Here is a 14,837-nt window from a genome sequence, read left to right as displayed (position 1 = left end):
TACATAATTATATCCAAACTTTTCCCTCAATTCCCTGACACAGATCAGGGCTGGCACCGTGCATCCCACGCCTTTGATAACCGCGAACACGATGCTCGATGGCGGGCGGACCCGCACGCTGGCCACGTGCTTAATGGCGGACCAGCGGCGTGGCCACGTGCTTAAAGGCGGACCCGCACGCTGGCCACGTGCTTAATGGCGGACCAGCGGCGTGGCCACGTGCTTAAAGGCAGACCCGCACGCTGGCCACGTGCTTAATGGCGGACCGGCGGCGTGGCCACGTGCTTAATGGCGGACCCGCACGCTGGCCACGTGCTTAATGGCGGACTCGCGAGTAGCCGTATTACTTTATCATTGTACAGAACGGGGCACGAATAACACACATCTTTGGTCGGGTCTGCGCATGGGGTTACAATAACATCTTACCATCGGTCTTCGCTCACCACGACGGCAACAAATGTCTCCCGTGGACGGCAGACATTCTCCTGCACCTCTGCCTCGATGCAGCTGCTACCAAACAGAGGCATGCTGTGAAGCCGGATCGCTCGGGCCGCGTGGCGCACCATGGAGCAGGCACATTGACCAACGGGGGTCACCGGGGCACGGTGCGGAGTTCGGTGCAAGGCGATTCATGTCGCTGTGAATGGAGCGAGACAATTCCGCAGCTTGGAACGAACCATCTCGCCGGAAGTGGAGAAGCCGTTTCAGGTCATGGCAGCCGGCCCGTGTGCTGGCCAGGGCCCAGAGCGCCCGATTCAGGTGACGACATCGCTTTGGGTCGTCGCCCCCGCCCCGCACCACCGGATCTATAAAAGGAGGGACGCGGGGTGGTGGGGAGAGTCGTCGTCGTTCCTGCTCATCATTCCTGGTGTGTCGTTCCAGAGTCATCGTCGTTCCAGAGTCATCCAAGCGTCGTTCCTTCCTGTCGTTCCTTTCTTCATTCCTGTCAGCTCATTCTGTCTGGCTTGGGATCGCCAACCGCCCCATTCAACTGCTGGCTCCGCCCCTCTTTACCAATTCACCTGCTGGCTCCGCCCTTCTTTACCAATTCGCCTGTTTGCTCCGCCCTTCTTTACCAATTCGCCTGTTTGCTCTGCCCTTCTTTACCAATTCACCTGCTGGCTCCGCCCTTCTTTACCAATTCGCCTGTTTGCTCTGCCCTTCTTTACCAATTCACCTGCTGGCTCCGCCCTTCTTTACCAATTCGCCTGCTGGCTCTGCCCTTCTTTACCAATTCGCCTGCTGGCTCCGCCCTTCTTTACCAATTCGCCTACTGGCTCCGCCCTTCTTTACCAATTCACCTGTTTGCTCCGCCCTTCTTTACCAATTCGCCTGCTGGCTCCGCCCATCTTTACCAATTCGCCTGTTTGCTCCACCCTTCTTTACCAAATCGCCTGCTGGCTCCGCCCTTCTTTACCAATTCACCTGCTGGCTCCGCCCTTCTTTACCAATTCACCTGTTTGCTCCGCCCTTCTTTACCAATTCGCCTGCTGGCTCCGCCCATCTTTACCAATTCGCCTGTTTGCTCCACCCTTCTTTACCAATTTGCCTGCTGGCTCCGCCCTTCTTTACCAATTCGCCTGCTGGCTCCGCCCTTCTTTACCAATTCACCTGCTGGCTCCGCCCTTCTTTACCAATTCACCTGCTGGCTCCGCCCTTCTTTACCAATTCGCCTGCTGGCTCCGCCCTTCTTTACCAATTCACCTGCTGGCTCCGCCCTTCTTTACCAATTCGCCTACTGGCTCCGCCCTTCTTTACCAATTCGCCTACTGGCTCCGCCCTTCTTTACCAATTTGCCTGTTTGCTCCACCCTTCTTTACCAATTCGCCTGTTTGCTCCGCCCTTCTTTACCAATTCGCCTGTTTGCTCCACCCTTCTTTACCAATTCGCCTGTTTGCTCCGCCCTTCTTTACCAATTCGCCTGCTGGCTCCGCCCTTCTTTACCAATTCGCCTGCTGGCTCCGCCCTTCTTTAACAATTCGCCTACTGGCTCCGCCCTTCTTTACCAATTCACCTGTTTGCTCCGCCCTTCTTTACCAATTCGCCTGCTGGCTCCACCCTTCTTTACCAATTCGCCTGCTGGCTCCCCCTCTCTATCCACCCATTGGCTTTTGGCTCCACCCAAGTCCCTATCTTCACCTCGACGGTCGCGTCTCATTCTTTGGACCGATGCGAGCTGTACGAAGTGCCATGAAGCAAGAGACTACGCGCCAGCTGTCGGGGAGGTATCGCCGAGCGGAGCATCCCCCCCCCCCCCAAAACGTATTGGTGGCGCGATCAGGCAATCGTGCAACGTGTTGAGAGACTGTTAGCCTCATCTCTCCTTTTTCTCTTCATCAACTCCTCTGTGTGTGTGTGTGTGTGTGTGTGTGTGTGTGTGTGTGTGTGTGTGTGTGTGTGTGTGTGTGTGTGTGTTTTGGTGCCTGTCCTCGTTTAAGTTAAGATTGTACAATCATTATATCGGGATAACTCTGCTCTGTGTTTGCTTTTGTAAGTTGCTTGTCTATTGCCGCACCTCTCACATTTCTTCCTATTCCTGCTACAGACAACAATAAACAACATTCACTGTGCCACATACCTTTCCTCACCTGCCTGTTAATAAATCCTTGTATAGAAATGTTCCCAGCTCGTTTTCGTCTTTTCTTTCATTGATCCAGCATGGTCCCTATCCTAACCGAGCCGGGACTTTGTTCCCACCGATCCGTTCCTTTTAGCCGGTACGTTGTTTTTCACTTGTAAGTGTTTTTTTTAAGTAAGAATTTGTTTTTCACTTGTAAGTTGTGGGTTAGGATGTGTAAATAAAGGTGGAAAATCTGATTTCATGCAATTTAATTGCAAGCTATAAGGCAACAAAAGGTGAAAAATTTGAAGGGGGTGTAGACTTTCTATAGGCACTGTATTGTATATATATTTTTGGTCTCCTTGCTATTTAAGTTTAACAAAATCTACCAAATTCACCCCCCCTCCCCCCACCACCTCTCCACCTTTTTATTTAAAATCATACTTACCTTTATTGGTTCAAAAATGTTGAAGATCGTTTTTGCTTTTCCACACACTGTCAGTCTTTAGTGGTTGCCATCATGAGATTTTTTTGTTGTTGTTTTCATCATGCTGTGGCAATAATGTGATGCAGGGTTGATGGACCAAATGCTCTTTTCAGGGCTATCCAGGCAAGAGACCACTTGCATGACCCCTCATTCCATGTATTGTAGCAATCTGTCTGTATGCACTTGTAGACCCTGACGATACGCTCTGAGCATTGATTCATGCAGCACAAACCTTTGTACCACTAACCAATCTGTAACCCCCTCATACCTGACCTCGTCATTTCTGCACCAGGGCATCTATGTTCTGGACTACTTCTGGAATGAGACCTGGTACTTGAAGACCATTGATGTCTGTCATGATCATTTTGGTTGGTACCTGGGTTGGGGTGATTGCGTCTGGCTCCCTTACATGTACACTTTACAGGTAGGCACTATTTGATGATATCCACTATTTTTATATAATTTAACAATATTATATACTTGGTATGGCTCAAACTGTGAAAGAGTAAGACTAATAACAAGAAACTTTGTACAATACATGTGGGATAAGACATTTGATAACATTCCTTTGGTCATAAAGTTAAACTAAAAATTATTTGAAAGGATAACTAAACAAATTACTGTATCATGAAGTGTGGTAACACTCCATATGGAGGGATGGCACAGGAAAAAATGGCTGCCCCATCAAAGGTGTACAAAATTATACACTGAAAAGCTATTATGGAGTGAAGTCAAAACCCTTTAAAAGCCATACATTTTATTCTCGAGTATATCTACTATCAATATATAGATGGAAATTGGCAGATTGTGTTTGAGTGGGGTAAACATCGTAACCACAGCACGTACAGTGCTGAATGATACCTCATTTAAGAGCTCTTTGATCCGGACATTGTGTGCAGTGGTATAAAATAAAGATATTCATCAAATTTTTAGTTTTATTCATTTTTGTAGCGTATGTGGTGTATATGCTCAGTCATTGGTTTGCACACCTACCAGAAGTGAAAAAAAAATACATTGCCTCAAACTATTCAGTGAATTGTGTCGATGTATAATTACCTTTTTATCAATATACTTTACCGAGATAACTTATCAGTCTTAATAGTTAGTGACTATGATGCCGTCAAAGGAAAATGATAGCAAAAAAAAAAGGGGGGGGGAATTCAAACTCCCTATAAACCGAATCTGGGACTCCTTACTTATGTTTCCACTGTATTTTCATACACATGTGAGGTGTACAAAAAGAATGCTCTGACAATGCCTTGTATGAGTGAAAGCATGAAGTTTCATGAGTGGTTTAAAATCTCAGGGTGGCTAGTTTGCACACCTACTATAATAACAATAATAATAATAATAATATAATCAACAATTCCGTCCAACAAATTATTTACTTTTCATCGATTGACTTTACCGAGAAACCGTAGCAGTCTTAACAGTTATTGGACTATTATGTGGATGTGGAGTTGGGAGGGGGAGGGATGTGGAGTTTGGAGAGGGGGAAGGATGTTGACATGGCATTGGTAGAGGGGGGGGGAGGGATGTGCACGTACTTTGGAGGGTGGGAGGGATGCGGACTTGGAATTGGGAGGGGGAAGGGATACGCTCTTGATATAGTTGAGAGGGGGTGTTGGGATGCTGACTTGAAGAAGAAAGGGGGAGTGGAGGACAAAGAGTTGGAGTGGAGGGGGGATGGGGAGGTTGAGGACTTGGGGTATGTGGGGTGAGTAGGGGAGGGGGGTAAGAGTTGAGGACTTGAAGTCACATTTTACATTATGCGGAATTTCCATGAGTCCCTGTTAGTCACTAATATTCCACATTCTGTGAATTTTAACCAAAGCAAAGGTCTAATCATCTTATCATCTGCCAGGGCCTTTACCTCGTGTACCATCCTGTACAGCTGTCCCCAGCAGTGGTGTTGGCCAGTCTTACCCTTGGTCTTGCCGGTTACTACATATTTCGCACAGCAAACCACCAGAAAGACCTGTTTCGACGCACAAATGGAAAGTGCTTCATTTGGGGCCGCCCGCCCAAAAGCATGAACTGTTCGTACATGTCGGGAGATGGAAAACGCCATGAGAGCAAGCTGCTTCTGTCAGGCTTCTGGGGCCTGGCACGGCACTTCAACTACACCGGGGATTTGCTGGGATCCCTCTCGTACTGCTTGGCCTGCGGTGCTGGTCACCTGCTGCCATACTTTTACATTATTTATATGACAATTCTTCTTTTGCATCGGTGCATTCGTGATGAACATCGGTGTGCGTGGAAGTATGGCAGCGCTTGGCAAGACTACACACAAGCCGTGCCGTATCGCCTGCTTCCTGGAATATTTTAGACCTGTTCCCTTCAATGACTGCTTGCCACCTCTGCACTTTGGCATCCTCGTCAGCAATGCTGCAGGATCGAGTCCAGTATTATACCAGCCAGAAAAGATCATTCAAGCTGCTGGTTGGTACATGCAACAGATAGTATCATACAGGTTGTCCTGCCTGATGGTCATTACTGTAATCCAACAAATGTGGATGGATAATTATCTAAATCATGAAATTGCAAGGGTTGCCCTCTTTCAACGCACCTCTCTATCCCCAATCTTCAACAAAGTGAAGAAATTGTCAAAAATGTGTTTTGCTTGAAATGCTGTTGTTCATCAAGGTGACCCAATATATTACATTCATCCCTTTTATAAATATTAATTATGGCATGGTAATATTTGTAGTACACACAATGCCACTCATGGTACTGTGTCGTTCATTTTAATGGATTATAAAATTCAAAGAAAATCTTATTTTAGATTGTAATAAATTTTATCCTTATTCAATTAGTAGTTTGTTTTTGCGATACAAAGTGTATTTTGGCCTGAAAACCTTTTACGTTCACAGAAGGTGGTTGCAAAAGTCTCTTTTAAACTTTAAAACACCGTGTCAGACTCGGCCCTGATTCAACACTTTTCCCCTGGCTACTGATGATGTGTTTGCCTCAACTGTAATATTTGGAGAAGCACTTATTCAACTTAATTTATCTTGGATTTATCCTGGGTAACTTTAGAACTAGATTCACAAGAAAAATAAGGTACACTCTAATTTCAAAAAATTAATCCCAGTTAACATCAGTTAAAGGTAAAACCTCAAAAATATTCATCAAATTCTTCCTCAAACAATCAACCAGGTTCAAGTTGAGACAATTGAAATAGAAAAACAAAACTTGTGCCTCAACATGTCTCATGTAATCCTAATTGTGCATACATTCCGATAAATGTGCAAGAGGTGATTTCAATTATCAAAGGTCACTGATGGAAGGAATAAAAAGTATGCATATTTTCCAACTTACAAAGAATATACTCACTGTTATACTGTTACGTTGACCTATTTACCATTACTATGATTCCCTTGCATCCACAAATGGCAGACGGGCATGCATGAAGTCTTGTCTGCAGTTCAGATTCCCCAGGTAACCCGCATGAGGGAGGCAAAGCGACTGTCATCAGTAATCCCCAAGCTGAGAACCTCGTGAAGATCATCAAACTCTCCGTAGGTAATGCTTTGTGGGTCTTTGAAGACCAGCTTAAGTATCCTGAGCAATGCTGCACGAACCTCGACCTCGCCAATTTCTCCTGCAAAACAGCATCAACAACAGAGCAATATGGCACGGCCAAGGTAACATGCCAATGGAACGACACGGCACCACATCGCCAATGGCATGGCGATCTCCGAAGGAAGGGCATAACACGGTATCGCCAATGAAATGGCAGAGCACAGCATCAAAGGAATGGCATTGGATCATCAAAATAATGGCACAGCATGACCAATGGAATGGCACAACTGCAATAAATTGCAATGGTGTGGTGTATAACAGAATGGCACGGCATAGCCAACGAGAACCTGAGTACAGTACCGTATCACGGTCAGCATTCAAGACAAATCTCACCGTTTTCTTATATTAACAAGTGAAATTCCTTATTCTTGAGTACAACACAAATGTATGAGCTAAAAGGAATAAGAAGAAAATTGAGAAGTGACAATTTTGCTCAGTTTGTAGGTTACCACGTGATTTGTAGACCATGTGCTATGAATGGTTTACAACTCGCTGAACTCTGTGTACTTTATTTTGCAGACAATCTATCTGATTTAATTGCCGATAGTACTGGCACAAATATGATGGTGCTTGTTGCCATAAGTGACAATGGTATTATTAAGATCAAGATAATTTGCAGAAACAACAGCCAGCCAGTGCAGAAGGAACCAATGCATCCTGTTATGAGGTTTTGTATTTCACACTGCAACACCATGCTTGTAGTTTTATTTTGATCCGATTGTTCAATCCAAAGCATTTCAGACAGAAGGGAGAGTGCTGCCACTTAGATATGCTGTTTGTGACAGTTTAGAATTACATTAGGGTTGTACCTGGCAGGGCAGGTGGGCGTCCCCTGGCGGCATAAAACTTCAGGATGTTACTAGTTGAGATGGCTCCCACCTTGTTTGGATCAAGCATCACGTAAGCCTACAAAAGAAAATCAATATAAACAAGAAAAATAGCAATCAGAGATTGCAGACCCTCACCAGGACTTGTTTTGTGTGATTTTTGTGAACTTTTGTAGTGAATTTTGTGTGGTATTTGTGTACTGTGTTGCATAATTAATTAATAAGACATAATTAGAACTGCTGGTCGTGATGACTGTGTACCATGACGTCCCACTTTGATGCAACCCTACTTCGAATGTTCACCTGACCCTGACCCATGATGTTTTTTTTATCTTGCCAAAACGAAGTTTTGCAAGATATGCAAGTCAGCTTGTATTTTTTTTTTGTCTGTAATCACGCATAAAAAATTCTGCAGAGCACAGTTATCATCGGAAATTTTTGTCACTTCGCATATCAGAGGCCTATAGAGGTCCCTTTCAGTGCACAAAATTTTGAAGGTCAAGGTCAAAGATCAAGGTCACTTTGGCACAAATCAGGGGAGTCGACGAAACCCTTATTTTTTGAGTAATTTTGATCAGATCGTCTTCAAACTTCATGGGAATATAGTTCATGGTCTGGCGCTCAGCTGATTAATTTTTGGTGGCGATTGGCCTTGACCTTCATGGTTAGCGCCTCAGGTCAAACATATTTCACCCCAAGGTCAAATTTTCAAGTTTTAGGAACCATATCGTGTCATACCTCAAATTGAACACATCGATGAGTACTTTCTAGATATGTCAAGCTTGAGACATTATGACGTCATTTGGTGACGTTATGAGGCAAATGCATATTTTTCATGGTTACTCTGTAGAACGATTCTCATCGGAATCTCTCGTAGGCAGATATTCCTCAAGAAGTCGCTCCTGGTGGATTGCAGCTCTGTTCACCTCAGTGTGACCTTAAAGAAGTCACACGTGGTCACCTTTTGGCAAGATACGGGTCACCCTGCGGGTGACATTGGTTTATTTTATTTTATTATTACTGAATTGAATTTAGAATGGGATTAAAATAAATTTAATTCAAATCAAATGGAAGACCAAATAGGTAGTTTTGCATGTAGTCAGAAGGAAGCCGAACAAGAAAAAAGCAAAGATCAAGTCATCAGTAGGAACCTGGATAGGATTCGGGTTTCAGCTGCTACTCCTCCACCCTCAAACCCTTCCAGGAACAGCCAAGTGAGCGTTATTCAAAAATATATGTTGTGTATATATATATATATATATATATGAGGTGTGTTCAAAAAGTATGCAACCTTAATTTTTCGTGCGTAAACAAATGAAGCTAGGGAGGCGTGGTTTGGTGCACGTATGTAGGCAATCCTAATTCGTATGCGTGAATATTTTCCCGCCTGCAGAAGCTGTCAGTCACCGACAGACCGCCAATGAGTGAGGAAGTGTAAGTGAGCGCCGTCGGATTTTCGTTTTTGACAAAATGACGGATCACTGTGGTCTCATCGCCAGTGATCACTGTATTGAAGATGTTAGGATCACTGTTCACAGTCTCCAGCATGTCCTGTCCGATCTCCAAACGGAGTTGCTTCTGCTCGATCGTTAGCAGCTTCGGCACGAACTTCGCTGAGATTCTCCTTAAGCCCAAATCCTCAGTCACAATGGAATGAACGGATCCAATGCTGACGCCCGCCTCATCTGCAAGTTCTCTGATCGTGATTCGACGATCCTGCATCAGCAGGGTCCTCACTTGGTCAATGACGATCTCATTTCGGGATGTTGAGGGCCTACCAGAACGTGCTTCACTTTCCACTGATGTGCGACCATCTTTGAAGCGGTTGTACCACTCTTTTATCTGTGTGGTTCCCATTGCTTCGTTCCCGAAGGCCTGTTGAATCTTGAATATATATGTATATATATATATATATATATATATATATATATATATATATATATATAGTTGCGGATTCGCGCCCGCCGGCGTGCTGACGGCCACGTAACTCGAATCGCGGCACGTCGCCCACCGGACGGACAATCCAGTCGTGACCCTCTCGGACTAACGCCGGGAACCAGTCACGGGCGGACCTTTCGGTCTCACCGCGATCGTGCCAATCGGCCCCCGCGTGGGATAGGGTTGCTCGCCAAATTCGACCTACCTAAGTACCCACACGGAGGGTAGACCGGGCGATCGCACCTCGCCGCAGGTCGACTTCGGACACGGGCCACTTAAGCGACCCGTTCCGTACTATCGGGATAACCGAGCGGTGTTATTCGTCGGCCTCGACGGTTCGATTAATTATCGGGCGTCTTAGCCCACGACCAACCCTTTACGTGAAGCAAGATGGGGATTCAATGAAAGAAATGACAAAGCGAAGCGGGAAAACAGTTCAACAATAAGCACATTTATTTCCCGATGAACGGAAAGCACACATATACAATTCCACCAAAAGCACATGTAAAAGAAGACAATGCAATATTACACAAAAAGCAAATGCAACAATGCAGATCTATCCGACTACCGGGCACACGGCAACACATACAATTTTACTTCACAGACGGCGCCGACAACACATATTCCCAAAGCAAAAGAAAAGAGAACCACTCTCCAGGATGAGGGGGGTAGGCGGGCCTGGGGCCGAGATCGTGTCGGGCCTACCCGTCTGATGATGAGACGCGGAGCGGCGGTGGTGCCTCAACTCCGCGGGCCTCGCGGACAGTGTCTGGGAGGGGGTGGGAAGGGGGCCCCCTTTGTCGCACTATCTCAGCGCGGGGGGAAACAGGAGGGGGTTGCTGATGCTCGGGGAAAGGAGGATATAACCCTGTCTCGGGTCCCGCGGCGAGCGTCTCCTCCTCCACCTCGGTCGCGTTGCTGGCCTCTCCCTGTGCCGCTCCCGGCACCGACGCGAGCACCCCCTCGTCCGCCTTCGCCGCCGTCACCTCTCCACAGCTCCGTCCTCTTCACTCCGACTAGTACCACTTCTTTCCAGCTCCACCGACGACTCTTGAATTCCGCACACTCCACTTGCCAACTGAACTCTTACTCAACTTCCAACTCAACTCTTACTCAACTTCCAACTGAACTCTTACTCAACTTCCAACTGAACTCTTACTCGACTGACGAACGCAGTCGTTTTTATAAGCCCCGTGGCTTCGCTCTTTTACCCTTGACCCTCTGCCTCCGACCCTTCACCTCTCTTGCTGGCTCCCCATTGGCCCGAAGAAAAGTGGGCGTGAATGCTTTTTGATCCATGAATTTGCATATAGCGACCGCCCTCCAACGCCCTGGAGGCGGGGCCAAACCGCCCCTTGCTCACCGATTGGACGGAACAAAAGTGGGCGTGAGTCGTTTTTGATCCGTTTTTCTGCGGAAAGTCCGTGATGTCCTTGAACACGCCGCTCGGTGCGCGCCCCGCACGAGTCCAGCATCGGTGCCCACGAGTGGCGCGAGATGACGGTGATGCGATGGTGGCGAGTTGTGACGGTAAAGGTCGTGGCGGTTGTGGCGAAGCGGCGTTGTGGTTGGTGGTTGTTGTGTGATGGCTGTTGAGACGTGGTTGGTGGTGGTAATAATGGCGGCTGGTCCAAAATAAAGATAGTAAAAGAAAAACGGCTATCCTGAAGAGTCGCAGCCCTCATGAATGACATTTATTCCCTCTAGACAACGGGTTTGGGCCGAACTACACAGATACTTACCGAGATATCTCACCTAAGGGACCTGAATGGTGGTTTGTGAATTTCGTCAACCACAACAATATATATATATATACATATACATATATATATATATATATATATATATATATATATATATATATATATATATATATATATATATATATATACACACACGTGTTCAATATATATTTGTATATGTATGTATATTTATATCTATATTTATATTTATATCTATATATATGTGTATATATATATATATATATATATATATATATATATATATATATATATATATATTGTTACGTTTGAGGGGGGGTATGCATTCAAAGGGTAATTAAGATGTTTAATTAAGTATGCCATGCTGTTCGAGTTTACCAGGATCTCGATGTAATAAGTAGCAATTCAGTGATGCTAAGTTGTCTAGTAAATGTTCATTTCTTCAAGGGGGAAATGATAATTGTCACGTAATTAGATAGGGACACGGGATAGGGTAAGTGTGTCTGCGTAAACCCCTTTTAGTAGTCCCTGGAGGCTGGCCGTGACGTCACAGGACAGGGCTGCGGATGGCTCCGCCCCGTGATCACGATTGGCGGAAGGGGACGGCAGTGGGCCAGTAAAAAGGCTCGATTGGAAGTGACGAGGACGGGAGGATAAAAAGGTTCTGTTCGGGGTCGAAAAAGAAGAGGAAGAAGATCGGGACAAAAAGATCGTGTTTTTTTTGGGGTGGAGGCTGTTGCGCGGGAAGCGTACTTGTTGTTGTGCTGATTCGATCGTGTTCTTCATCGTGTCTTGGAGCCTTGCTGAGCCTCGTGCCTCACCTTGGTTGGCTCTGGGGTTCTGCTGACTCGGAGTACGGGGTCGAACGGCGGGCGGACCTGCCTCCCTCTCCTGCTCGCAATTTGGCGCCAGAACTGGTTCCCTGGCGGCTGTGAGCGGACTTGGGCCAAGACCAGGAGGTCGACAGCACCACGGTTTCTCCTGCCCCCCTGACGAGAGCAAAGGCCAGCTCATCCGACGCCAATCCAGGGACAGTTGCATCCACACCACGGTCCAGCCTGACCACCAGAAGTAGCTACGTTGTGTGTGTGTGTGTGTGTGTGTGTGTGTGTGTGTGTGTGTGTGTGTGTGTGTGTGTGTGTGTGTGTGTGTGTGTGTGTGTGTGTACTTGGCGCCTTCGAGGGTTTGAGAATTGTATATTCATTGGAATTGTCTGTGTTTTCCCCACGCCCGATCCCACACCATCCCGTCGAATCGCCCCTCATCCCTCTTCTTGCCGAGTCTTGTTATTTCTGGTTAATAATGAAAACAAATAAGCATCATCAACTCGGTGAAAAGTGACTCGTGCCACCTTCCTCGTCCCGTTTGCGGTAGAGCGATTCGAACCGCCATCTTTGGGTTATAAAATAAACCGTCTCCATCGTTTCGGCTCATTCTACGTTGGCGGGACTGTTCAAGTCCCGTGGACGTCACATTGGTGTCAGAAGTGGATGTTCGAACCCCTCTAAATTATATTTGGTATCGGGAGAATATACCAAGATTAGAATCTCGTCACGAATTGGAAAATAAAATTACTACAGGAAAGCGCGCGAGCGCGGGAAAATTTTGGCGGGATTTTTCAAATTAAAATTAATTGGCGGCAAACGGGACTTCTGCACCATGGCGGATGTGCAGATGTTTGAGGAGGAAGGCCACGTGTCTGGCAGCGAGTCGGGGGAAGAAGGGAGAGACGGGGGTAGGGTTGGAACCTCCCCCATTCCGAGCGTGGACCGTGCTTCATCGCCCGTAACGGAGCCGGCAGCGCCGGAAACCGGCGCGATGACGATCTGGACAATGTTGGAACGTTTAATGAGTGCAATTACAGCACAGGGGGCACAAATGGCAGAAATGACGGCACAGGGGGCAGAAATGACAGATCAATTGGGGGTAATGGGGCAACAGTTGGGTGCACGGATTGATTTAATGAGGGATGAATTGGGGGAAAAGATGGAGAAAATGAAAACTGAGATGCAGGAGTGTGTGGATGTTAAATTGGGAGAAATACAAAGTAAATTCGAGGATAGATTGGAGGAAACAAAGGTAGAAATTACATTGGAGGGGGAATATATACAAAAAAAATTGGTAGATAAAATTGATGCAACGAACATTCGGGTTGATAAAGTGGAGGAAAGCCTGGAACGTCATCGTGCCTGTGTGGATGCTCGTATGCAGCTGCAAGTTGAAGAGTGGGGAGAGCTGAGGAAGCAAGGGATGAATTTGGCGGAGGAGGTAAAAGGATTGGAGGCTCGTTTGGACGAACAAGATAAAATTATGAGCCAAGATGAAGTCTTGGATAAAGGCCTGGTAGAGCCGTCTTTTGTAAGTAGAGTGTCCAGGTTGGTTGAGGAGCAGCTACAAACTCGCGACGGAGCCTTGGAGGAGGTTGTGCGGGCCCAGAAGATCCTGCGGGAAGAGGTGAATCGGTCCATTCAACGTTTGGAACAGGAGGCAAAATTGACCCATGAGAGCCTCACCACAAAACATCTTTGGCCACAGTGGGCTCCGAAATTGGATACGCAGCCACAAGGGTGTTTGATCCCTGGGCTGGATTCAGACAAGGGAGAAACTGAGAAGCGGGCCACCATAAAAGTGATCCCTCTGGTAAATTTTGACGGGTCAGGGAGCGTTGAAGCTTCTCTGACGCAATTTGAGTGCATTTCCCGACTAAACGGGTGGAATGAGCGGGAACGTACAGGGAATTTGGTGGCAACGTTGCGGGGACCAGCCGCAGATGTGTTAAACGTGATCGCGGAGGGGATGTTGACCAGCTCCCACATTTGCGAGGCGTTGAGCCGTCGGTTTGGGTTCGCGGCAAACTGTGATCTGGTGCGGGCCCAGCTCCAGCACCGCAGATTAAAGCCGGGTGAGACAGTGCAGGAGCTGGCACAGGACATTTACCAATCAGTCAGGATCGCGTATCGGGACCTTACAGTGGAGGCATGGGACAGACTGGCACTCGAGAAATTTTTAGCTGCTCTTCCTGACCCTGAGGTCCGAGCGCTAGTGGAGTTACAGGATCCACCCACTGTTCACCGAGCGGCCGAGTGCGCGGCCAGGCTGGCCTCGTGGAGTCGGCCGGGTTGGGTTCCAGAGAGGCCATCGGTGACGATCCGACAGGCAGAGATCCAGGATCAGGGAAGGGGGCTGGGAGAAATTGGCATTACCCAAATGTTTCAGGAAATTTGCCAGAAACTGTCAAGTTTGATAAAGGGTAATCCGGTAGTTAGTGCGCCAAAGCGGCGGGGTCCAGCCCAGCCAATAGAGCAATTCGATTATGGCCGAGGAGGTCCGGAACCGGAAGAGACATTTCACCGATACTCACGGGGGCCTTTTATGGGGAGTTGTTTCCGGTGCGGGCGAAGAGGACACATGCAACGACATTGCCGGTACCCGGCGATGGAGGGACCCTCCAATAGACTTTTAGACTCGGAGAGGGTGAATCCTCCTGCTGAACCGCCAGGTCTATCCGAGATGCCCTTTCATAGGTCGGGTCCGGAGATCACTGTCGGGGGTCGGGAAAACTAGATTGTGCTGAGCATATAGGCCATGCTCGGCTGCTGAGATTGTGGCGAAGTGCCCTCCTTTGGTGAAAAAAGTGAATTTTGGGAAAATTGGCATGGGTTTGTAAGTTCTGCTGGGTTTTAGAGTGACAATCGGGACAGTGGGTAATTGGTAACAAA

At 47.2% G+C, this 14,837-nt stretch overlaps 2 protein-coding genes across 7 annotated transcripts in view; one reads left to right on the top strand and one right to left on the bottom strand.

The window, feature by feature from the left end:
* DHCR7 (7-dehydrocholesterol reductase) overlaps window positions 1-5,859 on the top strand; it is a 41,378-nt gene extending 35,519 nt beyond the window's left edge. For all 5 annotated transcript variants that reach the window (XM_085873360.1, XM_085873361.1, XM_085873362.1 and 2 more), the window contains 2 exons: window positions 3,340-3,471; window positions 4,912-5,859. In XM_085873360.1, coding sequence (XP_085729486.1) covers window positions 3,340-3,471; window positions 4,912-5,376 — 597 coding nt within the window. In that variant the 3' untranslated portion in view covers window positions 5,377-5,859. The remainder of the gene's footprint in view (window positions 1-3,339; window positions 3,472-4,911) is intronic.
* A 244-nt stretch (window positions 5,860-6,103) lies between these two features.
* The window catches only part of CAPS2 (calcyphosine 2), an 86,276-nt gene continuing 77,542 nt past the window's right edge, over window positions 6,104-14,837 (bottom strand). For both annotated transcript variants that reach the window (XM_085873364.1, XM_085873363.1), the window contains 2 exons: window positions 7,442-7,538; window positions 6,104-6,651 (listed from right to left, as the gene is read on the bottom strand). In XM_085873364.1, coding sequence (XP_085729490.1) covers window positions 6,476-6,651; window positions 7,442-7,538 — 273 coding nt within the window. In that variant the 3' untranslated portion in view covers window positions 6,104-6,475. The remainder of the gene's footprint in view (window positions 6,652-7,441; window positions 7,539-14,837) is intronic.

Source organism: Eptatretus burgeri, chromosome 3 (genome assembly GCF_056783735.1).
Source record: "Eptatretus burgeri isolate ZD-2024b chromosome 3, Ebu_testis_v1, whole genome shotgun sequence".
Lineage (NCBI taxonomy): Eukaryota > Metazoa > Chordata > Myxini > Myxiniformes > Myxinidae > Eptatretus > Eptatretus burgeri.
This window is presented reverse-complemented; position numbering and strand designations above follow the sequence as displayed.